This window comes from Vanellus vanellus, assembly GCF_965231255.1.
Source record: "Vanellus vanellus genome assembly, chromosome: 13".
Taxonomy (NCBI): domain Eukaryota; kingdom Metazoa; phylum Chordata; class Aves; order Charadriiformes; family Charadriidae; genus Vanellus; species Vanellus vanellus.
In genome coordinates this window covers 17,974,419-17,994,395 of record NC_138918.1, presented here as the reverse complement: position 1 = coordinate 17,994,395, position 19,977 = coordinate 17,974,419, and the positions used below count along the sequence as shown (strand labels likewise).

General features: G+C 36.5%; 1 protein-coding gene across 1 annotated transcript in view; it reads right to left on the bottom strand.

Moving 5' to 3' along the window:
* DOCK2 (dedicator of cytokinesis 2) overlaps positions 1 to 19,977 on the bottom strand; it is a gene marked incomplete at its 5' end in the record, with an annotated part of 219,255 nt that overhangs the window by 176,778 nt on the left and 22,500 nt on the right. The window contains 15 exons of the mRNA XM_082489775.1: positions 2,780 to 2,914; positions 6,155 to 6,255; positions 6,512 to 6,601; positions 8,010 to 8,107; positions 8,210 to 8,393; positions 10,792 to 10,895; positions 10,971 to 11,043; positions 12,256 to 12,354; positions 15,312 to 15,436; positions 16,289 to 16,414; positions 16,789 to 16,865; positions 17,840 to 17,915; positions 18,496 to 18,631; positions 19,122 to 19,203; positions 19,820 to 19,974. Coding sequence (XP_082345901.1) covers positions 2,780 to 2,914; positions 6,155 to 6,255; positions 6,512 to 6,601; positions 8,010 to 8,107; positions 8,210 to 8,393; positions 10,792 to 10,895; positions 10,971 to 11,043; positions 12,256 to 12,354; positions 15,312 to 15,436; positions 16,289 to 16,414; positions 16,789 to 16,865; positions 17,840 to 17,915; positions 18,496 to 18,631; positions 19,122 to 19,203; positions 19,820 to 19,974 — 1,661 coding nt within the window. The remainder of the gene's footprint in view (positions 1 to 2,779; positions 2,915 to 6,154; positions 6,256 to 6,511; positions 6,602 to 8,009; positions 8,108 to 8,209; positions 8,394 to 10,791; positions 10,896 to 10,970; positions 11,044 to 12,255; positions 12,355 to 15,311; positions 15,437 to 16,288; positions 16,415 to 16,788; positions 16,866 to 17,839; positions 17,916 to 18,495; positions 18,632 to 19,121; positions 19,204 to 19,819; positions 19,975 to 19,977) is intronic.

Below are 19,977 nucleotides of genomic sequence, written 5' to 3'. Positions count from 1 at the left end.
ATAGAAAAGTCAACTTATGAATTATCAAGTGGTATTTTAGGAGCTTGGGGTTTGGTTAAATTATTTATTTATTTTACATACTGGAGATTGTGGCATGTGGGGGCTACTTAAAATTATTTTTTAATGGGAATGAAGCACTTGTAAGTTGCAACCATGCGATTGTCTCAGTCTGTTTATTAAAGTTATTTGGCTAATGCGCTGATACAGCTTTTACGGAGTATACAACATTGCTGCAAAAGTAAATGAAGTTTCTTAAACCTGTTTGTTTTATGCAAGTGGAAATTTGAAGCTTTCTTGACTAAACCTGGGGGGCAAGGAGGGAGGCAGAAGCATCACACAATACATATTAAACATGCTTTTCAAATTTACACCAGGACTAATTTAAACCAGGTAGAATGACAATTCTATTTCCTGACTCATCATCTAGCTTTCAATTAGACACAATTTTCTGTGTTAAATTTCAATTAAAACCACTTGTTGTGAAAACAAATTTTAAAAGATGACTAATTATTTGCTTTGGAAACAATTTCATCACAACAGTATACATTAATTTTTCCAAAACCAACCTTAGGCCAATGAAAACATTTCATGTTTTCAGAGCCTGTATTATGTAAATCTTTGGCTAATATATGACCTTTCTACAAAATGTAGTCACTGAACAAACAGCTGCAAGACATAACCTTAGGTCAGCTGACTGGAGTAAAAAAAAGATTTTGCTTTCATTACATGGCTATAGTTTCAACAGGATTGAATGAATGCAAATTAAAGTAGAACTTGGTTATCTTCAATGTATCTGCCTGACAACAAGATAAAAAAAGTTCCCCATTTTATGTCTAACATTAGAAGTCATTAATTCATCTCTTTCCTACACAATTTTCACTTTGCAATGTCTCTTACCTTTCAATAAGGCATCTTAGTTTCTTAAGCAGCCCATCAGATTAATGAGAGAATGATCTAAAGATCTGTCTCGGCTCTATCAATTCAAAATATTTTTCTCGAAGAAGGCTAATCTCAACCCTTGAAAGTGAAGTACTTTAACTGTAAATCCTAACTTTTTTCATGGGAAGAAAATACATTAATCTATTTTTTCCATATTTTCTTTTTTTCATGACCAGTCTGAGAACAGGAAATTGACTGCAAAAAGTTAGATCATCAAAAAGGTACAGATGGATACACAGTATCACGTGATTTTTTTTTAACTGTTTGGTTGTTTTTGCCAGACTACCATTTGCAAGAGCTATTACAGCCTATAATAATAATTGTCCAACTGAATTTAGAGTTTCAGACCTCCAGTTACAGCATTTATAGGGAAAAGTAAAAGGAGTGTAGATATGTATAGCTCATCACTTCAATATGCAAAATACTGCAATAACCTAATTTACCACAGACTGTCCAATGCACACTTTTTGCTGCCAGCTAACACTAGGGATTAAAATGGGGACCAAAGTTCTCCCTGCGAAGCCCTGCCTTCTGACCTTCATCCATACAAGAAATTTTCCATAATCCTCTACACAATGCTTCCTTCCCCAAAACTCTAAATGTCCCTTTCTGCCATGACACCTATTAAAAAAAAATTAACAAAGCTTTCAAACTGCTAGCTATATTCTGTTCTCAAAAGCACCATCTCCTTCCCTATTCAGCTTTTCTCCTTGTTTATCTCTGTCCACCTATAAATACTAAGTTCCTAGAGACAAGAGTGTTTCTAAGGGACTATCTACCAGCAGCAACTAACTTCTGAATCCACTCCTACTTCAACCAAGATTTCATAATTCAAATATACTTAAGTTTACAAAACTATAAACCCACGTAGATTTTTTGGAAAAAAAACGGGCAGCGGAGGAACAGAAAAATTGTATTGGAGCTCCCACTGAGCAAAAGACATAAAACATAATACCTTTCTATTCTGTTGACTCCCAACCACAAACAAAACATCCAACCACTCAGTCTACCTATAGTCCTGAGTTTGCCACCACCTATCTTCTGCCACTGCATACCTTCAGCGATGTAGCAGAGGGATAAAGGAAAAAGTATTAGAGGGAAACCAGCTAAGGATAAATGGAAAAAGATGAAGCAGAAAACAAGAGAGGAAACAGAGGATGTGGATGGGATCTGTGGGATATGGTGAGAGTCCTTAAGGGCTAGAGGAGGAAGTGGGGGACACAGTTACTGTGGTGTAGTTTTTCTCCTTCCAGCTGTCATCTTCATTCTCCCCCTTCTCCTTTTTTCTTAAAGGAATACCGCTTGTAAATATTACACCTCACCTGTTTGCCTGAGCTATATCTATCTAGTCCATTGAGTCTTCCCTATAAATTCCTTAACTGGAGATCTGAAACTAAATTCAGTTGGACAATGATTATTGAAAATTACATTGTCCTATGCACAGACTGAGCTGCTGAACACCATGATCTCAAGGACGAGCACCAAGCTTCAAGCCATCTGTCACAACGTTTGGCCATTCATTGGTCTTTGGCCAAGCCACCTTTGAATATGAATAATCACCCTTTGAAAATGGCTGCTATTACTAAATACGTCTCTGGAACTTACACTGTGAATCAGAAAGCAGATTTTTGAAGATTCCCTCTCCAAAAAATATCTCAGCAATGCATGTATGTTAAGCCAGTTGCCAACTTTTATGTTTTATTCATAAAAAAAAAAAAAAAAACAAAAAAACAAAACAAAATACAGCCCTTTTCTGGAATCAATTTTTTCCTATTTTTCAGCTCTACTTCTATTTCTGATATTGGACTGCTAGTTAAATGGCAATAGCCTGGGTACTTACTGTGAAAATAATGTCCTTGATCTAACAATGAACTTGAAAACATATTCCAGTGCTTTCAGAGTTCTTAGGATAGGTTCGCATTGCTCCCCTCTGCTGGAGGTATCCAAGTAAGTCTTCAGAACAGTCATTAATTTCCTGAAGTTAAAAAACATTTTCAAAATAACCTTTTTTAAAAAATTAGCTTCTCTACTTGGCTACTCTAAATAAAGGTGTATGCCTGATCAAGCGCACACACCAAAATATACTTCATGTATTTTTGCATTTATGTTGCACAAATTCTATCAGTATAAACAAACAAAGACCAAATTCTTAACTGCACAAGCAAAAAAGCAATATGAAATCTCAGAACAGCAGCATAACTTTACACAATCCTGGACACTTTTACAGAAGTTTATAATATATGTGCTCAAAGTAACACAAAATTTTACTTATGTCTAACTGCATTAAGCAGTGATTAAACACCACTACATACTCTAAATTAACTACATGTAAATAGTACAATATTTTGTACTATTTACATGGTAACACAATTTTGTACTATTTACATGGTAACACAGCAATATCTCCTTAAAACATTTATTTTATTTACACACTTCCTTGCTTCATATCCAAAGGCAATTTTTTGCTAAACACACCTGCTAAAAAAAGTGTAAAAGCTCATCTAAAAATAAATCCCTTTATTTATAGTTACAGTTTCATCTTAAACGATTAAACTAATATTAATGATGCAATCTTGATCTTAACATAGCCATGAGAAGATCTGACATAAGGATGGTCAGGTTTTTTTCCTTATATTACTACAAAAATGAAAGCCTACCATCCCCTACCCTAAATAAACATTTGCATGTTGATGAAACTTAACAGTTCAACTGGACTGACGAAATATTAGTAAGCAATCACAGTGATATCTGGAACATACTGGCATGCAAATAATAGCTCCAAGAACTGCCTTCTACTTTACAGATTAAAGATATAGATACATATACGTGTGGGTGTGTGTGTACGTCTCAACCTGTGTAACTAATAGACACATCCTCAGTCCCACTGCACACCAGCCTAACTCGATTTCAGGACCAAAATATCATACTTTCAGCCTCTCAGCCTTCTGGGCACCACATCCATTGTGTTTCTGGTTTGGGGGTTTTTTTTGGTTCTTTTTTTTTTTTTTTTTTATAGCTGCTCTGAATTTACAGCTTTGTACTGAGTTGGAACAAAATTTATCCAACTTGTAGGTAAGGGCAGTCCACTCAAGGTCCCTCAACTGTCAACGTTACTTCCTCTCAGAACTCTATAAACACAGGTACAAATGGATGACTAACTAGGAACTGAATTACTGAATTACTGCCTAACAGTTAACAGTTTGGCCAAAATACCGTATCATAGTATGTCTGGGACACAATATCACCTTCCTAACTATAAGTTAGGCCACATACAGCTATTTGGTTATTTCATAAATGACCTGCTGGAGCGTGTCCAGAGGAGAGCCACGAGGATGATCCGAGGGCTGGAGCAACTCTCCTGTGAGGAAAGGCTGAAAGAGTTGGGGCTGTTCAGCCTGGAGAAGAGAAGGCTCCGGGGAGATCTTATTGCGGCCTTCCAGTACCTAAAGGGGGCCTACAGGAGAGCTGGGGAAGGACTTTTGACTAGGGCATGTAGTGATAGGACGAGGGGGAATCGCTTTAAACTAGAAGAGGGCAGGTTCAGATTAAACATTAGGAAGAAGTTTTTCGCTTTGAGGGTGGTGAGGCACTGAAACAGGTTGCCCAGAGAGGTTGTTGAGACCCCATCCCTGGAGGTGTTCAAGGCCAGGCTGGACGTGGCCTTGGGCAACCTGGTCTAGTGGGAGGTGTGCCTGCCTATGGCAGGGGGTTGGGACTTGATGATTTTCAAGGTCCTTTCCAACCTAAACCATTCTATGATTCAAACTGAGTGCATCTTCCACAATGTGCACAGAACCAATGATGCCAAGAACTCATGATTTGGGGAACAATCAAACATTATTTTGCCTCTGCCACTTTGACTAAATGATCAGAAACTCCCAGTCAGGTAAGTCTTAGGAATATTTTAAGCAAATAAGGCTGTCCTGTCCTGAGAGGTTCCATACCCAACCCTCTCTTCTTTCACAATAATATAAACCATTAAATTACACATGCTTATTACATATGGAGTGAAAGAGGATTAAAGAAGAGCATGTAGCTTGTGCTTGAGCTTTCTGAGCCCAATAATGTTAATTTCAAATCTCCTAGAACGTGAGAAAGGATTGGTTGTGCACTACTGCCTTTCAATACTAGCAAACTCATGTTCTAATGAATGATCTACATGACATTTCCTGTTGAGTTGGAACTGATGCAAATTCAGCACAAGACACTACAAGATACCGTCAACTATTCCAAACCTTCAGCTAAGGTCTTCCATCTATTATTCATATCCCAAATTAAAGTTCTGCTTCGATCTGCCACACCATTAAGCTGCCACAACAAGGCTTCTGGTAGATGAAAAAAATACATCTATCCTGTTAAAGCACTTCACCAAGATCAGCACTAACTGAAAATGTTATCTTTCTTCATAGTTCAAAGCAATTTTATCCTACCATTACCTGCAAAAACCTTTTTCAAATAAAGTAGGAATACAGTATTAAGTTTACTGTATAACATGTCTCTACAGTTTTTATTCTCTTCTGTGAATCTATGTCTTCCCACGTCAACGTTATCTGGAAGCTCCAAAAATTAAAAACAAAACAAAAAACGTAAAACCAAAAAACTCACAAAAACTAGAAGTCCATACACCTGCCCACTGGCATGACCACGTGACAAATACTAATACTCCAGTTCACAGCAGACCATATAATAAATACTAAAATTCCAGTTCACTGCACTGAAACCCTGCTGGTGCAACAACAGACTGTGAACTGCATATGAAGATTTGACGGTTCCCAAACCATTTTTTTCACCATGAGTTCATCTGCTGTGAAAGAATATGTGGAAATCTAGACAAATGTGTTGAGGATGTCCTCAAGTCCACACTTAGAGCATTTCAGGTTAAGGCTAGGAATGTAAAGGAAGAGGCTTTACAGCAAAATATCTTTTAACAAATTTGACAGGATACAGGTGAAATGCTCAGACACAGCAAAATTCAGACAGGAGAAAAATGAATGCCAAAGAATCATTTAACCTCAAATCAATTACTATTTACCAATTAACTCTACTTATAATCATATTTGTTTCTCACAGACAGGCTTGTTTCCAGATAAGCAAACCACAGCATCAAAACAATGGTCATAATTAATTACATCAGAAAAGTCACAAACAGGATTTACTGTCTTTAATGGGACGGTGGAGGTTTAGAAAAAAAGAAAAGAAGAGAAAATAAACTTACTTGTATGCCAATGTTGCACTAAAATGCTGCTGGATATATGCTTCTAAAACAGTGTTAAAATGTTGAAACTTACGGTCTGCGATGAGTCCTATGATATATATCTAAACAGACATGGACATAATTAGCATTTTTCATAAAGTCACATTTTAAATTTAAATGTTAAGTCTCCTGGAATATTTTTGATAATCCACTATTTAACATTTTTTAAAGAAATTTGCTTTTCAGTCAAAAAGTAATATTCCATCTGTTCTGTAGATATTTTACGACTAATTCCCTGAAATAAACAACTTGATAGCTCATTCAAAATTATAGGGTTCCTTATTTTGACAAATAAAATCCTTCGGTGCTGATTCTTACCAGTGCATCAAAGACAAGGATGTCATACTCATTACTGTGGGAATGTTCCATCATGATGTTAAACAGGGCATCTAGTGTATCTTGGAGAAACTATAAAAGAACATGAAATAACAAATTGGCATCCAATTCAACCTGAAAATCTCACAAGTGCATTTTCAGATAGTAGACTTGGTTTCCCTCAAGTAAGAATTTTAAGGGACTTCACTGAAACATCACTTATATTCAGAAAACATTTCTGAGGATTTAGGCTCTAGTTTCTTTAATTTTAAGAACCTACATCCTCAGACACAAGACCTATCAATTATACATGTTAAGCTTAAAGCTTACGGAAAAGCTAGAAATATTATATCAATCACATAACTATCTAAAACTGCATTCCTAGTTCCTCAGTGATACAGATTAATAGTTGCTATTTTCACATATACATGATTATTAAAAATCATCATACTTCATCATCATACACTTCATACTTCTGTGATCTGATTCAAAGCCCACTTTAAATCAAAAACAAGCATCCCAGTCACTTAGAAACCAAATCTTTCTTTGGTTGGGGAAAAATAAAAATATATATATGTTTTTTTAAGTTCTCCTTCCTCCTCCTCTCAAGAAAGGCATCTAATGCTTATATTTAAAGAGAACACAAATGCAATAGACTTCTAATCTGAATGCTGGAGTCTGCCACTTCCCAAAATAGTAACATGATTTTATTCATCTTGTACTCATTAAATTAAAAAAGCACTTCATTGGGTACATAATACACCTTTTTTTAAAAAAATATCAACATGTAAATTAATATTAAGAACTGTAAAGAAAGCAAGATGAATTGTTTGTAATGTTTCAGATAGACAAAAGCAAACAGCTGAACAGAGATTGTGGAAAATATTAAAATATTTTACCATTACTGCTTTCATATCCTATCAGGTTTTTAAAATAACTTTTCCTGTGTATGCTTGAAAATAAAGCATACCTGTAACATATACATATTCACCTGACCAAACCAGCAATGACTCCAATTAATACAGTTGGTATTGAATTCTCCATTGATGCACTAAGAGCCCAGAAAATAAAACAACAGAAAGCAAAAAAGGATCCTAATAAATTAAGTACCAGTGAAGTAGGGAAATCTGACCAGTAATCTTGCAAGTCTCCACAGCCTAACAGTAGCCAATACCAGAGATGATTGGGTGTAGTAAAAAATAAAAAAAAAAATTTAAAAAAAGGCTAACACTATGAAGAATCCTGTCTGGGTGCTTGCTTCCTTGCTCCCTCTAATGGAAAACTTTGCTTATCTCTTCTGCAAACTATCCCTAACAAAGGCATTACACTGAATGCCACTCCTGAAGAAGCCTGTCAATTATACTTTCTTTTACAGTCCTATGTTTACTGTAACTGACACTCCAGTTTATGTTTCTTTTTGAAACCATGCAGCATTTTTTCTGCCATGGCATGAAGGGACATGGAGAACAACTATTATTAGAATAACTATATAAAGATATACCTTCACAACTTCCTCTCCATCCACAATCTTCAGTTTTTCCAGGTTCTCCTGAAGCAGCTCTGGCTTCATACGCCACTTCAAGAGACCAAGTAAGCCCACTAATTGGAAGTAAATGGACAGACATTAAAATTTAAAATGTGATTTATCATTCATGAAAGTCTCTTCTTTCTAAAACTTCTACCTGTTTAGAAGATACATACCATTCTGAGTTAACTTTGTAGAACAAACCAGAGTTGAAATATAGAATGCATCTCGTAAGCTTACTGAAAGCCCCCCTACAATACTTAAGTTCCTGACTATGGTTGCTCCTTTGTTTTCTATGAGTTGACGCGTAGAAGGTAATGTCAAATAAGCACTAGCATCCTCCATTTTTTTACTTTCCCCCTGAAAAACAACATACCATTTATGACATATTTCATACCACTGGATTTAAACACAGACTTACTTTGTATTTTGTAAAAAAAGTAAACAAAAAGCTATATTTTATGGACTTAACCACATATACTAAAGGATAAAGAATACCCAAGTCCCTGCGTGGCCCATATGGATAAACCATGAGTCAATGTTAGTCAGCAGGAAAGGCTGCCACAAACATGCAGGGAAAATGCTACACTGAAATTAGAAAGGTATGTGTTTTAAGGTGCCGTAAGGAATTATGAGGGGTGACATAACTGTCAGAATAAAAGCAAGAGCAGTCTTCTCATTAAAATGTCAATAGCTACAGAACACAATAGACTATTAAGCATTACCTTGAAGACTGTATACAGGATATAGATCACCGTTACAACATCTGCACACAATTTAGGAATAGAAAATGGGACTGAATAGGAAAAGAATAGCAGCACTATTTTTGTATGCCCTTTATAACTTAATACTTGGATCTTTAACACAAAATTTCAGGACAGATCAGGACAGTTTGTATTTTAAATTAGACAATACGCTGCAGTAACTAAGTGACACAGACAATAGGGAATTTATGCTTTTCAGTAGAATGAACAGTACAAACACAGAGAGCCAACAGGTATTTTTCCCTCCTCTAGTCCGTCAAGTCACATGCCACAATCCTCACAGATTTTTGTGTCTCAACTTTTGATTCATTCCCAGGACAGGAAAGCAGTTTTTAGACAAAGACAATAAATATCATATTCTTCACTGTTTAGAGATTATAATTCTTCTTTAACAAACCAACTCAAGACATTTTCCCCAATGAGTTTAAGAGCTCTGTCACTTAAAGCTACAACACCATGACAGACCTGACTCAAGTGCCAACCCTTAGTCTACAGTTTTGACTAAACAAGGAGTTACAAAACCCATAATCTAGAATGATTTACTAAAGTTTTGGGCTTGTATCTGATTCAACGACTGTAGGTGTGCAGTCTCTGCTTCCTATCAAACAAGAAGTAAGGCTGAAAATTGACTATAAAGAGACCTAGACAGACAAAAGGCAAAATCCTTATGCAGCAAAACTGACAGCATTTCTAACTTCTACGACTGTTGCCAAACAATTACTTCTCAGAATTTCTGGAACCAGATGAGAATCTTGACTTCCTTTTTGAGACAACTTAGACAATGGGGAAAAGAGTTGAAAATGTGACCCAAAAGTCTATCAAAAAGCTTCAATGCCTGAAGGCAGTGAAAATAAAGTATATTGTTTAAACTTTGTGATTTTAAAATTAATTCTTTTGAGAGACCAGACATATGACTATTTAAAACACAGTTTACAATTACTGCGTTTAATTCTAGAATAGGCAAACATATGTCAGAAAATCTGCCCATTTCTCCCAAACATAAACTAGGTCAACTCAGTTTAGCATTTCTCATCTATTCTGTCTCTTAAGGGAAAACTAGCAGGTAGATGCAGGAATGTATTAGACCGAACTTCATAACCAATATTAACCACACACTCATACAACATGATCATTATCTTCCTTCTGGTCTAAATATTTATTAATGTTCGTATCAATGAAGAGAAGATAACTAACTATACACTGCCATTAATCTTTATTGGGCTACCTAAACAACTTCATATAATTGTATGCATCTCACTTGCCATTAATGCTACAGCAAACTAGTTTACTGAAAAAAGCACCTGGAAATACCCAACATAAAATTTCTTCTGTATTAGAAGGGATTTCTGGTTCTTAGTTCCTGCTAGACAGTATTCTCCAAGGGGAGGAAAAAAAACAACCTGCCCCAAAAACCACAAACAACAAAAGCACATCCCCTGCCTCAGTTCACAAAGTCAAAAATGCTACCTGTGTCCAATCAGGGGTAGCCAAAACTGTTCTTCACATCCAAAATAAAATTCCTGAAACTTTCACTTTTGCATTTGAGAACTACACAGAGATTCAAACAACCAATTCCCTAAGATGACATTGCCTGATTATTCATGTGGCAAACATTCAAAATTAATCAAAACAACACTTTTCCCCCCTTCAGCAAGAATAATGGTACACATTCAGTTGCTGAGCTCTTAGCATGATTCCCTCTATACTACAAAAGGCCAAAAGCACCATAAAGCAAGTTCAGTAAAAATAGTAGGAAGAGTAACCATCTCTCATTGTGCTGAGGTAGCATCTCTCTCTAATTAAAATTTAAAGCAACATTTACTGACCATGAAACAAGTTACAATTATTTTTGTTCAGATGAAAGCCATAACAGTTGTCTTTGATAGAATAATAAAATTAATCTAGCACTAAGAAAATAAACAATGTCATCAAAGAGAACACTGTGAATAAAGGTGTCTCATGAAAGAAAGGAAGGAAAAAAATGGATCCAATACCTTTAGGACTAACAAATCATGGATGCCATCCTGAAGAGTTGTTCCATCCTCCTTCATCAGCCTTATGTACGCCATTGCAAAATTCTTTTCTCCTTTATCTTTAGCTGCAACACAAAATCTTTTCAGTTGACTATCCATTAATGAATTAAAATTCACTAAAGTAAAAATTCCCTACTTACACTCTTGAGATGACCTGTGTCTGAACATGAAGCGCAGATGTATCCTTTGCATGTCTTCAATAGGGACTGCAACCTTTTTTAAAATCAGAAAATAATTAATAGAGTTGGGGGGACAGAGGGGGAAGGTGTGTTCACCTGTAACGACCTCCTATTTTAGAATAAATAAGGACCATTTCTACCGGCTCCATAATGCCTTTTACAGATAATTTTAAACTACTGAACCTGATCACAGCATCAGAAGTGGTGGCTGATAAGCAATTATCTATTAGACTTTGCTCACAGTCTAGCACCACCATAGAAATGAAGCAGTGAATGCAGTGAGTTAAAACACACAGGTGCTTATACTCTAGAAAATAAGTATACTGCAGTCTTATTACTTACCCTGTTAAGCACACAGAATTATGCAACAGCTCTGCACTATGAAATAACCACATTTCATATACATAAATTGATAACCAATTTAATAAACAGGTGAAAAAGGTTAAAAAATAGTGACAAAATAAATTAAATTTATGATTAAATTCCATTTCAAAGCCTTAAGCAGAATCCCAGGAACACGTGACTGCTTTATCCATAAAGCAGCATACCTACATATAACAAATATGCAACAAATAAGGCCAACCGCATAACATAAAAAAAAAAAAAAGTGTTTTTCCTTATCAACTTTATAGTTCTAAAACTCTAACAACTTGTACTCCTTCCTGTTCATTCACAACTAGTAAGCCTGAGATATGCTTTAGAAGCACTACTTCTGGAAGTTTCCAAGCATTTTCTGATCAAAGACATTAAAGCTAGATTAGATAATTGTTGGTGTCTCTCTAAACAAATCCAAGAGTTTTTTCTCTCTAAAATGTTAATATTTGGGGTAGGAAGGTAGAGTGGGGGGTGGGCTGTGGTTTGTTGGGTTTGGGGGCCTTTTTTTTTTTATTTTAAAAATCATTCAATTGAAGCTCCTCATCTCCATTGTTTCACTGCAACAGAACAAATGCAATATTTCAGTTTTGATGAGCCATGCTAGGACAGAAGGTTATCTAAGATGACCTCATTTGTTTTGCTGAACAGAAACTTCACATCGTTTTCTAGGTCGCATTTTAAGCCTCAGTAATCTTATATCGCTAATAACTGATGTATGACTAAGGCTCCATCCTTCTAGCTGTATCCAGGACCAAGTTATTTTTTTTTTTTTTTTAGAAAGAGCTGATGCTGTGCAGCTTTTCTGTGTGAGGTACCAATAAATGAAGAAGAAAAAAAAAAAAAAGGCAAGTGAAAAGTATCTCCACCATACCTTTAACGTTTCCATCCACCGGGGCTGTTTGACCTGATAGTACAGAACTGATCTATATTCACTCACGGGTTTGTCCCCCGCTCCCAAGCAAACAGCGTTCTTTCAAAAAGAAGGGAATAAACAAGTGCTTAGTGGCTCATTAATTTCTGTTAATTTTTTATCAGTTGAGCAAAACCAAACAACGAAAGTGTCCGTCTGCCCTCCGGGAATCCCACCCGCGACCGCGGGCAGCAGCTTTACCTCAGCGCACAGCCGAGACCCGCCCCGGCCCCCGCCCGCTTTCACTCCTCGCTGAGGTACGACAACATGGCGGCCGCACCCCCCGCAGTCAGGCCAGTCCCGGCCTCCGCTTCCCGCCCTCAGCCGCCCGGCCACCGCGCCCCCGGCCGCCGCAGCGCCTTCACAGCGGCGGCCGGGTAAGTGCGCCGGTCCCCGCCCGTGCCTCCTCATGAACCCGCCATGGCGGCTGGGAGCAGGGCAGAGGGCCGGGCTGCTAGTCCTGAGGCGGCGGGGCCCCGGCTCGGGCCTGCGGGCTGAGGGGAACCTTCCCCCGGTTAACAGGGCCCAAGGCCCAGCGCGGCTCCCGCTTGGAGACTTTGGAGAGGGGGACGCTCCTTGAAAGCTGCGGGTTCAGGGCCAGCACACATCATGCTGTGTGAAGACCTGTCTTGAACAAGGCGTCTTGAATTTGGGTATGGCATCATTCCGAATTAAACAATAATGAAAGCACCAACAGAGAGGAAGCGTTAATATGAAGATAATGCATTTTCCAAGCCTCTGAACATGATGAAAAGAAACATTTCCATTATACTGGACCTACCACCAGATTGTGTTTTACAGGGATTACACAGTGGGCTCCAAGAAGAGCTCGGTGATAAACATAAATAGACATGATTTCTCCTCTCAAACTGACAAACTTAATTGACGAAGGCATCATCTCAATGAGAAGAAGCACACAAAGTAACCTAGCTTCATTATGCCATGTATTTCTCCACTTACTTTTAAAATACTGTATTCCAGCAGAATCTCAGAAGCGTTTGGCTATGTACCAGCAGTGACTTCCAAACTTAACTGTTGGTACCTCTACAGTGTATGCCCTCCTCCATTTTTACCAACATTTAGAATTTCACATTCTCTAATGACTATCAGAACTAGTACAGATCCAACGTAAGAATTTTGATCAAGTTCAAAATTTGTTACAACTTAAGAACTCAGTTTGTTTATTGAATTTGTCTTTCCTAGCTGATTGTGGTTGAGGATTGTACGCGCAGAGTAACCGCTGATTCTGATAACTGATGAAGCAAGATCACCGATACCAGGTATCAGACATGAAACTGAAGTGCATGAAAGAAGCAACCATATTAAATTCCCCACTGAAAGCACAGATGAAACTAACCCTATATGGGCTACACCAACTACTGCAAAAGGGCAATTTTCCTGCTGAAAATCCAGTGACTCTTAGATGTCTGCTTCAAATACCAGGATGCCTTGTGACAAGAAGGGTGTGATGCTGATACCTGAAGATGATTTGTAAGATCTGGTCAGAGGGGTTTAACTGCAGAAAGGTATGTCTCATCTGCCCAAATAGACATTTTTCAAGGTTCATGCACCAACTTGTTTGGAGGTATTCTCTGACATTCACTTGGAACAAAAGGCCTTTTACTTGCAACAGTAAATCTAGTGCTAGCTCTTCAACTGAAACTAGTTTAATACTTAAACAGAGCCAACCAGTTTCCTGTTTAGTGACCATAAACCCATTTTGATTCCTGGATAATTAGAAATATCGAAGTTAATATAAATTCATGGGTTTGAAAGTTTATTGGTATTCATTTATTTTTTAGAGGCTAAAAGGGAAAACCAGTTACTTTTTATTACTTGCATTCAAGATCACTTCAATTAATTCCTCAAAATTGTTGCTTAAACATGTCTAAGGCATATTACCCACAGAAAGCAGGCACAATTTGAACATATATTTCAGATAGACAACGTGACAAATCCACTCTCTCCTAGTACTTGGAGAAAGGATACATCTGCAGAACTCGGCATACATAATATTGGAATGCAAGATTTAACACATTGCAATAGGTTAATTTCTTTAAGGAATATTTGGTAGATGTATTTTAAGCATATTTTCTGTGAATAGACAGAATAGAGTCCGCTGAAGTCGATTTCACAACAGAGTTAATTTCTGTACATGCAAGTCGTGGTTAGGTGTTTCCATAGGTATATTGACTGTTTTGTAATCAGGGTTACAACTGCTGTGTGGATCCTAAGCATCACATGGGTTTAAGATTTTCTTCATTCAAGCTCTAAAGTTACCTTTTAGGTCAAACATTTAATTGTAGTTCATAAACACATTTCAGCAAGTCATGAACCACCATGAATTACTCCACCTTTATTTTATCTCAAGAAGCTTCATTGTGATTTCATCCTCACGATCACAGTACTGATTTAGTGAACAGTATAAAGCTGAGAATAGGAACAGCAAAAAATCCCCCTGAATACTGAACTGGTGTTAAAAAGCCCTAAGGAAAAGAAAAATTTCTCAAAACAGAAATAGACAAGCAATAAGACACTGTAAATATTTATGTTGCATATATACAGTGTCCACACTCCTCTGTTGTCACTAATTTAGTTACTTGCCATTCAAGGGACAATGACACAGTCTTCCTGGCACAAATCAAGGGTTTGTTATGTAGCAGAAATGGTACTTCTAACATTTTAATGTGCAAATTGCATTCCTCTGGGAATTTCCACAAGAAAAAACCTAGAGTAAGAATGCAGTAATTGTCAGAAACAGCTTTTGTTCCTTGGCACAGCTAAAATAGGTCATTCAATGTTATTTCTTGTTACAGTTTTATGCAAGACATTTATAGGACTTTAATAGATATGTCACTTTAAACATCATAAAACTTAGTCACAAGATGCCACAAGTGGGGGAACTGCAAGTTTTTGTACAATGGTATGTACAATAAAAATTTGTAAGAAGTTCAAGGCTTTCATCTAAAATGCAACTCATGTTTCTACATCCGTCATACAGAAAAAAGATGACTTACTGGCATCACTTTTCCTTCTTCATCACAGACACACATTATCACTTCCACATTTCTCTGAGTTGTTTTATTGTATTTATCAAAATCTCCATACAGCAATGTAATATAAATGTCATTTCTTATATCTCCTAAAAAAAGAAATTGAAAGGTTAAAAAATAAAAATAAATGAAAATGCTGTGAGAGCATAGGGTCAACTGAACTTCACAAGAGCACTTCTTTTTCTGTGGTTAAACAGATAAAAATGTTTTATTTTCCATCTGAACTTGAATTTTCATCTCTGCTATTCTTAGCTAAGAAGATACTACAATGTGATGTGAAACGAACCAAATGGGAGTCCTCAGTGACTTGAAGAGATTCTCGTCCTGCACTGACACCTGCTGGTGAGGTGACAGATGATGCCATTACTGAATTTTCCCCAAATACACAGCTGTCTTTCTAGAAGAGAATTTTCTCCTGTGAACAAATTAATATGACTTTTTAAAGTATCGTGATTTGACTAGAAGGGGGAGTATGTTGTGTAGGTTTTGTGTTTTGTTTTGTTTTTTTTTAAAGGACCACTGCAGACAGTGTGTGAGTTTAATTGGAAAATACCATAAATCAAAATAAAGATTGCAAATGCATATGTTGATTATTAAAGGAAAGTGATAAGTTACAATAAAAATAAGGTTAATTTAAAATTCAAGTAGGCATCCACCATAATCTACTTGGAAGACAAGAAAGCTATGTACAAGGAGCTGGGATTATCTCTCACTGTCTTGATTTTATTTTTCTGCTTAAGTACTAAAAAATACTTCCCAAGTATTTTGCTATTTTATATAAGCCTCTAATATTGCAACAAAAATTACCATGAGGAGTGAATTCTAAAGAGCCTCTCAGTTACCCATTACAGAATTAAGTAAATAAGACTGCAGCTGATGCTCAGTAACCAAGGCAATGAAAACCAAAATCCATTCTTATTACAGAACAAAGCACCTCCTACCTGGCATGATTATTTCAGGAAATCCTAGCTTTCTAGCAACAACTGTCGTTCTGTCTATAAGATGTGGATAGTCCTTTCTAGTTTGAATCACATCTCCAACAAGCATTTTCAGAGTTACCCAGAGACCTATTAAGAGAGGAAAAAAAAAATTACATTTATGGTAAGGAAAAAAAAAAAAATCATAAATCTGACTTCAGATGATTGCCTCTTCTACCCACCAAAATAGTGGTAAGAATTCACTTCCCCTGCTTCCTGTAGCTGAAAGTAAAAGCTCTGTAATCCAAAAGTGTACCTGCTAATTTAAATAGCCTCTAAGATTCAGCAACAAACTCGTGATTCTTCACTTCCACCTTCAAAGTTGACCCACCTCCATGGTTGTGTTACAGCTCTAACATAGAAACCTTTCTCTAAAATGTAAACAATATAAAATGGAGTTCCACAAAAATATGTTGTAACTTTAAAAAATAGTACTATTTAAAAAAAATAATAATCTATTTTACCTTGTCCACCACTGTCTCCTTTTGATGCAGTAACTTTGCTTAGGAGACTGTGTAGAAAGTCATTCTCTGCCACTACCCTGCAAGATAAAAAAAACCAATGTCTACTAGGAATTAAGTGCTAAATATATCAAACACTGTTCAGAACATAGATGAAAAACAGCCTCAGTCCTCTTTGCAATACTTGACCTTATTATGATACATTCTGTAATTTCATTATCTCTCACTCTCAGTTGCAGACCACTCACATTAAGCTTATGTGTACACTGAAGTGAAAAAGATTCAGTGGACGACTTCAGGAACAGCATTTTGTGACAGACTGAAAATATGAAAGCTTATCATTTTGTAGGAACGCACAACATGAATGCATTCACCAACATGCCAGTCTTGTCCACTTTCACTGATAAACAGCCTCACAAATGAATGAGCTTCGCATTTTTTTTAACTACTTCTGAAATTAGAAACAAATTCTCACATAACAAGCATGTTGGATCAAATTGTAAACAAGTGAAATAATAAGCCAGTGTTTCGTACTTGGGTCTTACAGAATTAAATTTATTCTCTGTAGTACATAGAAACAGTGTTTATGTTTATGCACTGGATCTGAGTATCACATTTTTAGGCAGCTGGTCTGGCATTTCTTTTGAAGATAATTAATATATAACAATTCAACTACTTTTTAAGTGAAACCCAATTTTTATTCGGATTTTTCTCAAATTCAAAACAGAATGAAGCCCATAAATGACTAGTTATCCATATTGTAAAGCTTACTGTTGAGTATCTATAACTATTTAACTTGGGTTTTGGTTAATAGGACGTTGTACTAGCTGTCTGAAGGAGCACACTCAGACATATACATTCATTTAACATGCTATGTAACCCCTGTCAAGTCTTAAATGCCTTTTAAAGCGGTAGTTAAATAATTAGCGCTATTACAACATAGAATTATTAAAAGGAAAAATTATTTTTTCTTGAAACATTTCACAGATTGTTACAGCCAAAGATATCTAGAAATATTCTTGTGAATATAAAAAAAAATGTTTGACTATCTTACGGGTGAAAAGGAATGAAATGCTGCTTTTCTTCATCGCTTTCAGCTTTTCCTTTTATGATATCTGTAATATCCATAACTAAAAGTAAAAGAAAACACATCAAAACATATAATAGCATTGCAAATAACTCCTCTTACCTATGAGTGATTTACATTAATGTTCCCGTGCCTCAAGTTAAATATAGACTTTTCACTAGCAGGCAGTGTAGCACAATAGGAATGGATTTGTAGGGCAGAATATTTAGTGCAAAGTCCACACTACAAACATGACATTGTGTAAAGGGAGAATTACTTCAGACTAGTTCTGGTGTAATCTTGCGAATACAGGTACAAGTGCATTGGTGGTGCTCTTGTGACGTAATCATTGGGTTTGTTTCATCTGGAAAAATTTCTATTATTATACTCTGGTACAGTGCTTCAGTTTGCACTGCATAGCAGTAAGTATGAATTATTAGGAAATTAAATTCAAAAGCACATTTCTGACCTGGACTACAGTGTTAGTGTAGGTGTAGTCTTTGTGGCTTTAAAAAATTAAATAGGGAAGATAGTTGATACAGCTGGTTTGTATTCTGACATGTCTTGGTAGAGATTCTGCGGTCCAGGGTTCATACGTGTCACTTGGGCCCTGCTTCAGATGTAGCACAGGAGACATCAGATACCTGCCACTCCAAAAGGCCGCCTTAGTCCTTGTGTGTATTTCTTTGAGTTACTGTCTTTGAGATCCATCCTTCCAACTCGGATTATTTGACAAACTAAATAGATTTTGTCTCTGCTAAGGTCTTTATTTCCAAGATCCTAAGATACAAACAAAAAAAAGAATTGAAATATTACTTGGGGAAGAACCAAGTTGTGAAATTTAAACAGGACCTCAGTAATAAATTGAGCCTCAGTAATCAATGGAGGGAAAAAAAACCAAACACACAAACAAAACCACCCAAATTGAGCCCACAAAAAAAGGTGAAAAACCTGACAAAGTTTGAAGAAAATAGAAGGTAAGATAAATAGAGTAAATAGTAGCAATCAAGAGGTACAGCAGATAAAATAAAAAAAAAAAAAAATCAAGTCATCAGTAAACTTATGAGGCAGCAAACTGATTAGAAGAAAGGACAGTAAAGCATTGTCAACCACCTAAACGCACTCAATGACTGATCATCTTGCTCTGTTTCTAAGATTACTTCCGCTTCCTTCTTCATCTTGCTCAATCTTCAGGAGTTCTGATAGTGACCACAGAGAAGAGACAATACGATTTGCAAATACTAAGTAGGGTAAACTGGAAAACACTTACTGTGAACACTACTTTAAGATTGTTGAGCATATCAATTTCCTTTGGAAAGCCTCTACTCCCCCATCTCACCAAGTAGTTCTCACTGTTTTGAAGATAAATATCTTATGATCATGTGATTTAAAAATTCTTCCCTTCCACAGTACAGTAAAAACAGACAGTAGTAACAGACAGTAGTCTGTGGTGATTGTTTAAATCTAATACCAGACTAAAAAAACAAGAAGAATGCTATACAAAACACCATCAGTAAGTTTTGAAAAATAACTTTAACGTAAGATAGAATGGCACTTTTTGAGGAAACATTACCATCATTAGTCTGTTTGATGGGAATACGCAACAGAATCTTTAAGTTTATAAATTATTCCCATTTTGTCCCCCTACCCCTGTTCCAGCACTTTACTCCAGACACCACAACATTTCCCGTCAAGAATAATTTCTTAACTTTTAATGGTCTCAGGCTTCTCCAAAATTCTGAAGTGTTCAATCCAGGACTTGTATATCAAAATATCTGGGATCCCTTACCACAAAATTCTTTAGTAGCCACCAACAACTAGATCTGTCCATATTTACCTCTCCTTTTAGTTTTCTTCCTTTAATAAATATATTTTTATTCTCTGCATTACTAGCATATAGGCAACTATTTTACTTCATTCTGGCTAGCTCCTTTCGCTAGTCTTTTGCAATAAATAAAGAAAGCTTACCTTATAATTGTTAATTTCTGTGGATCATATAGTGACATAAAGAGTTCTGCATCCTCTCCTATTCGGCACACAAAATTCCGCACGAAGACGTATAGGCTGTGGGTGGGGGATGAAGACATTCGGGAGTACGAGGCATAATCTGGTTGATCCTTTGACTA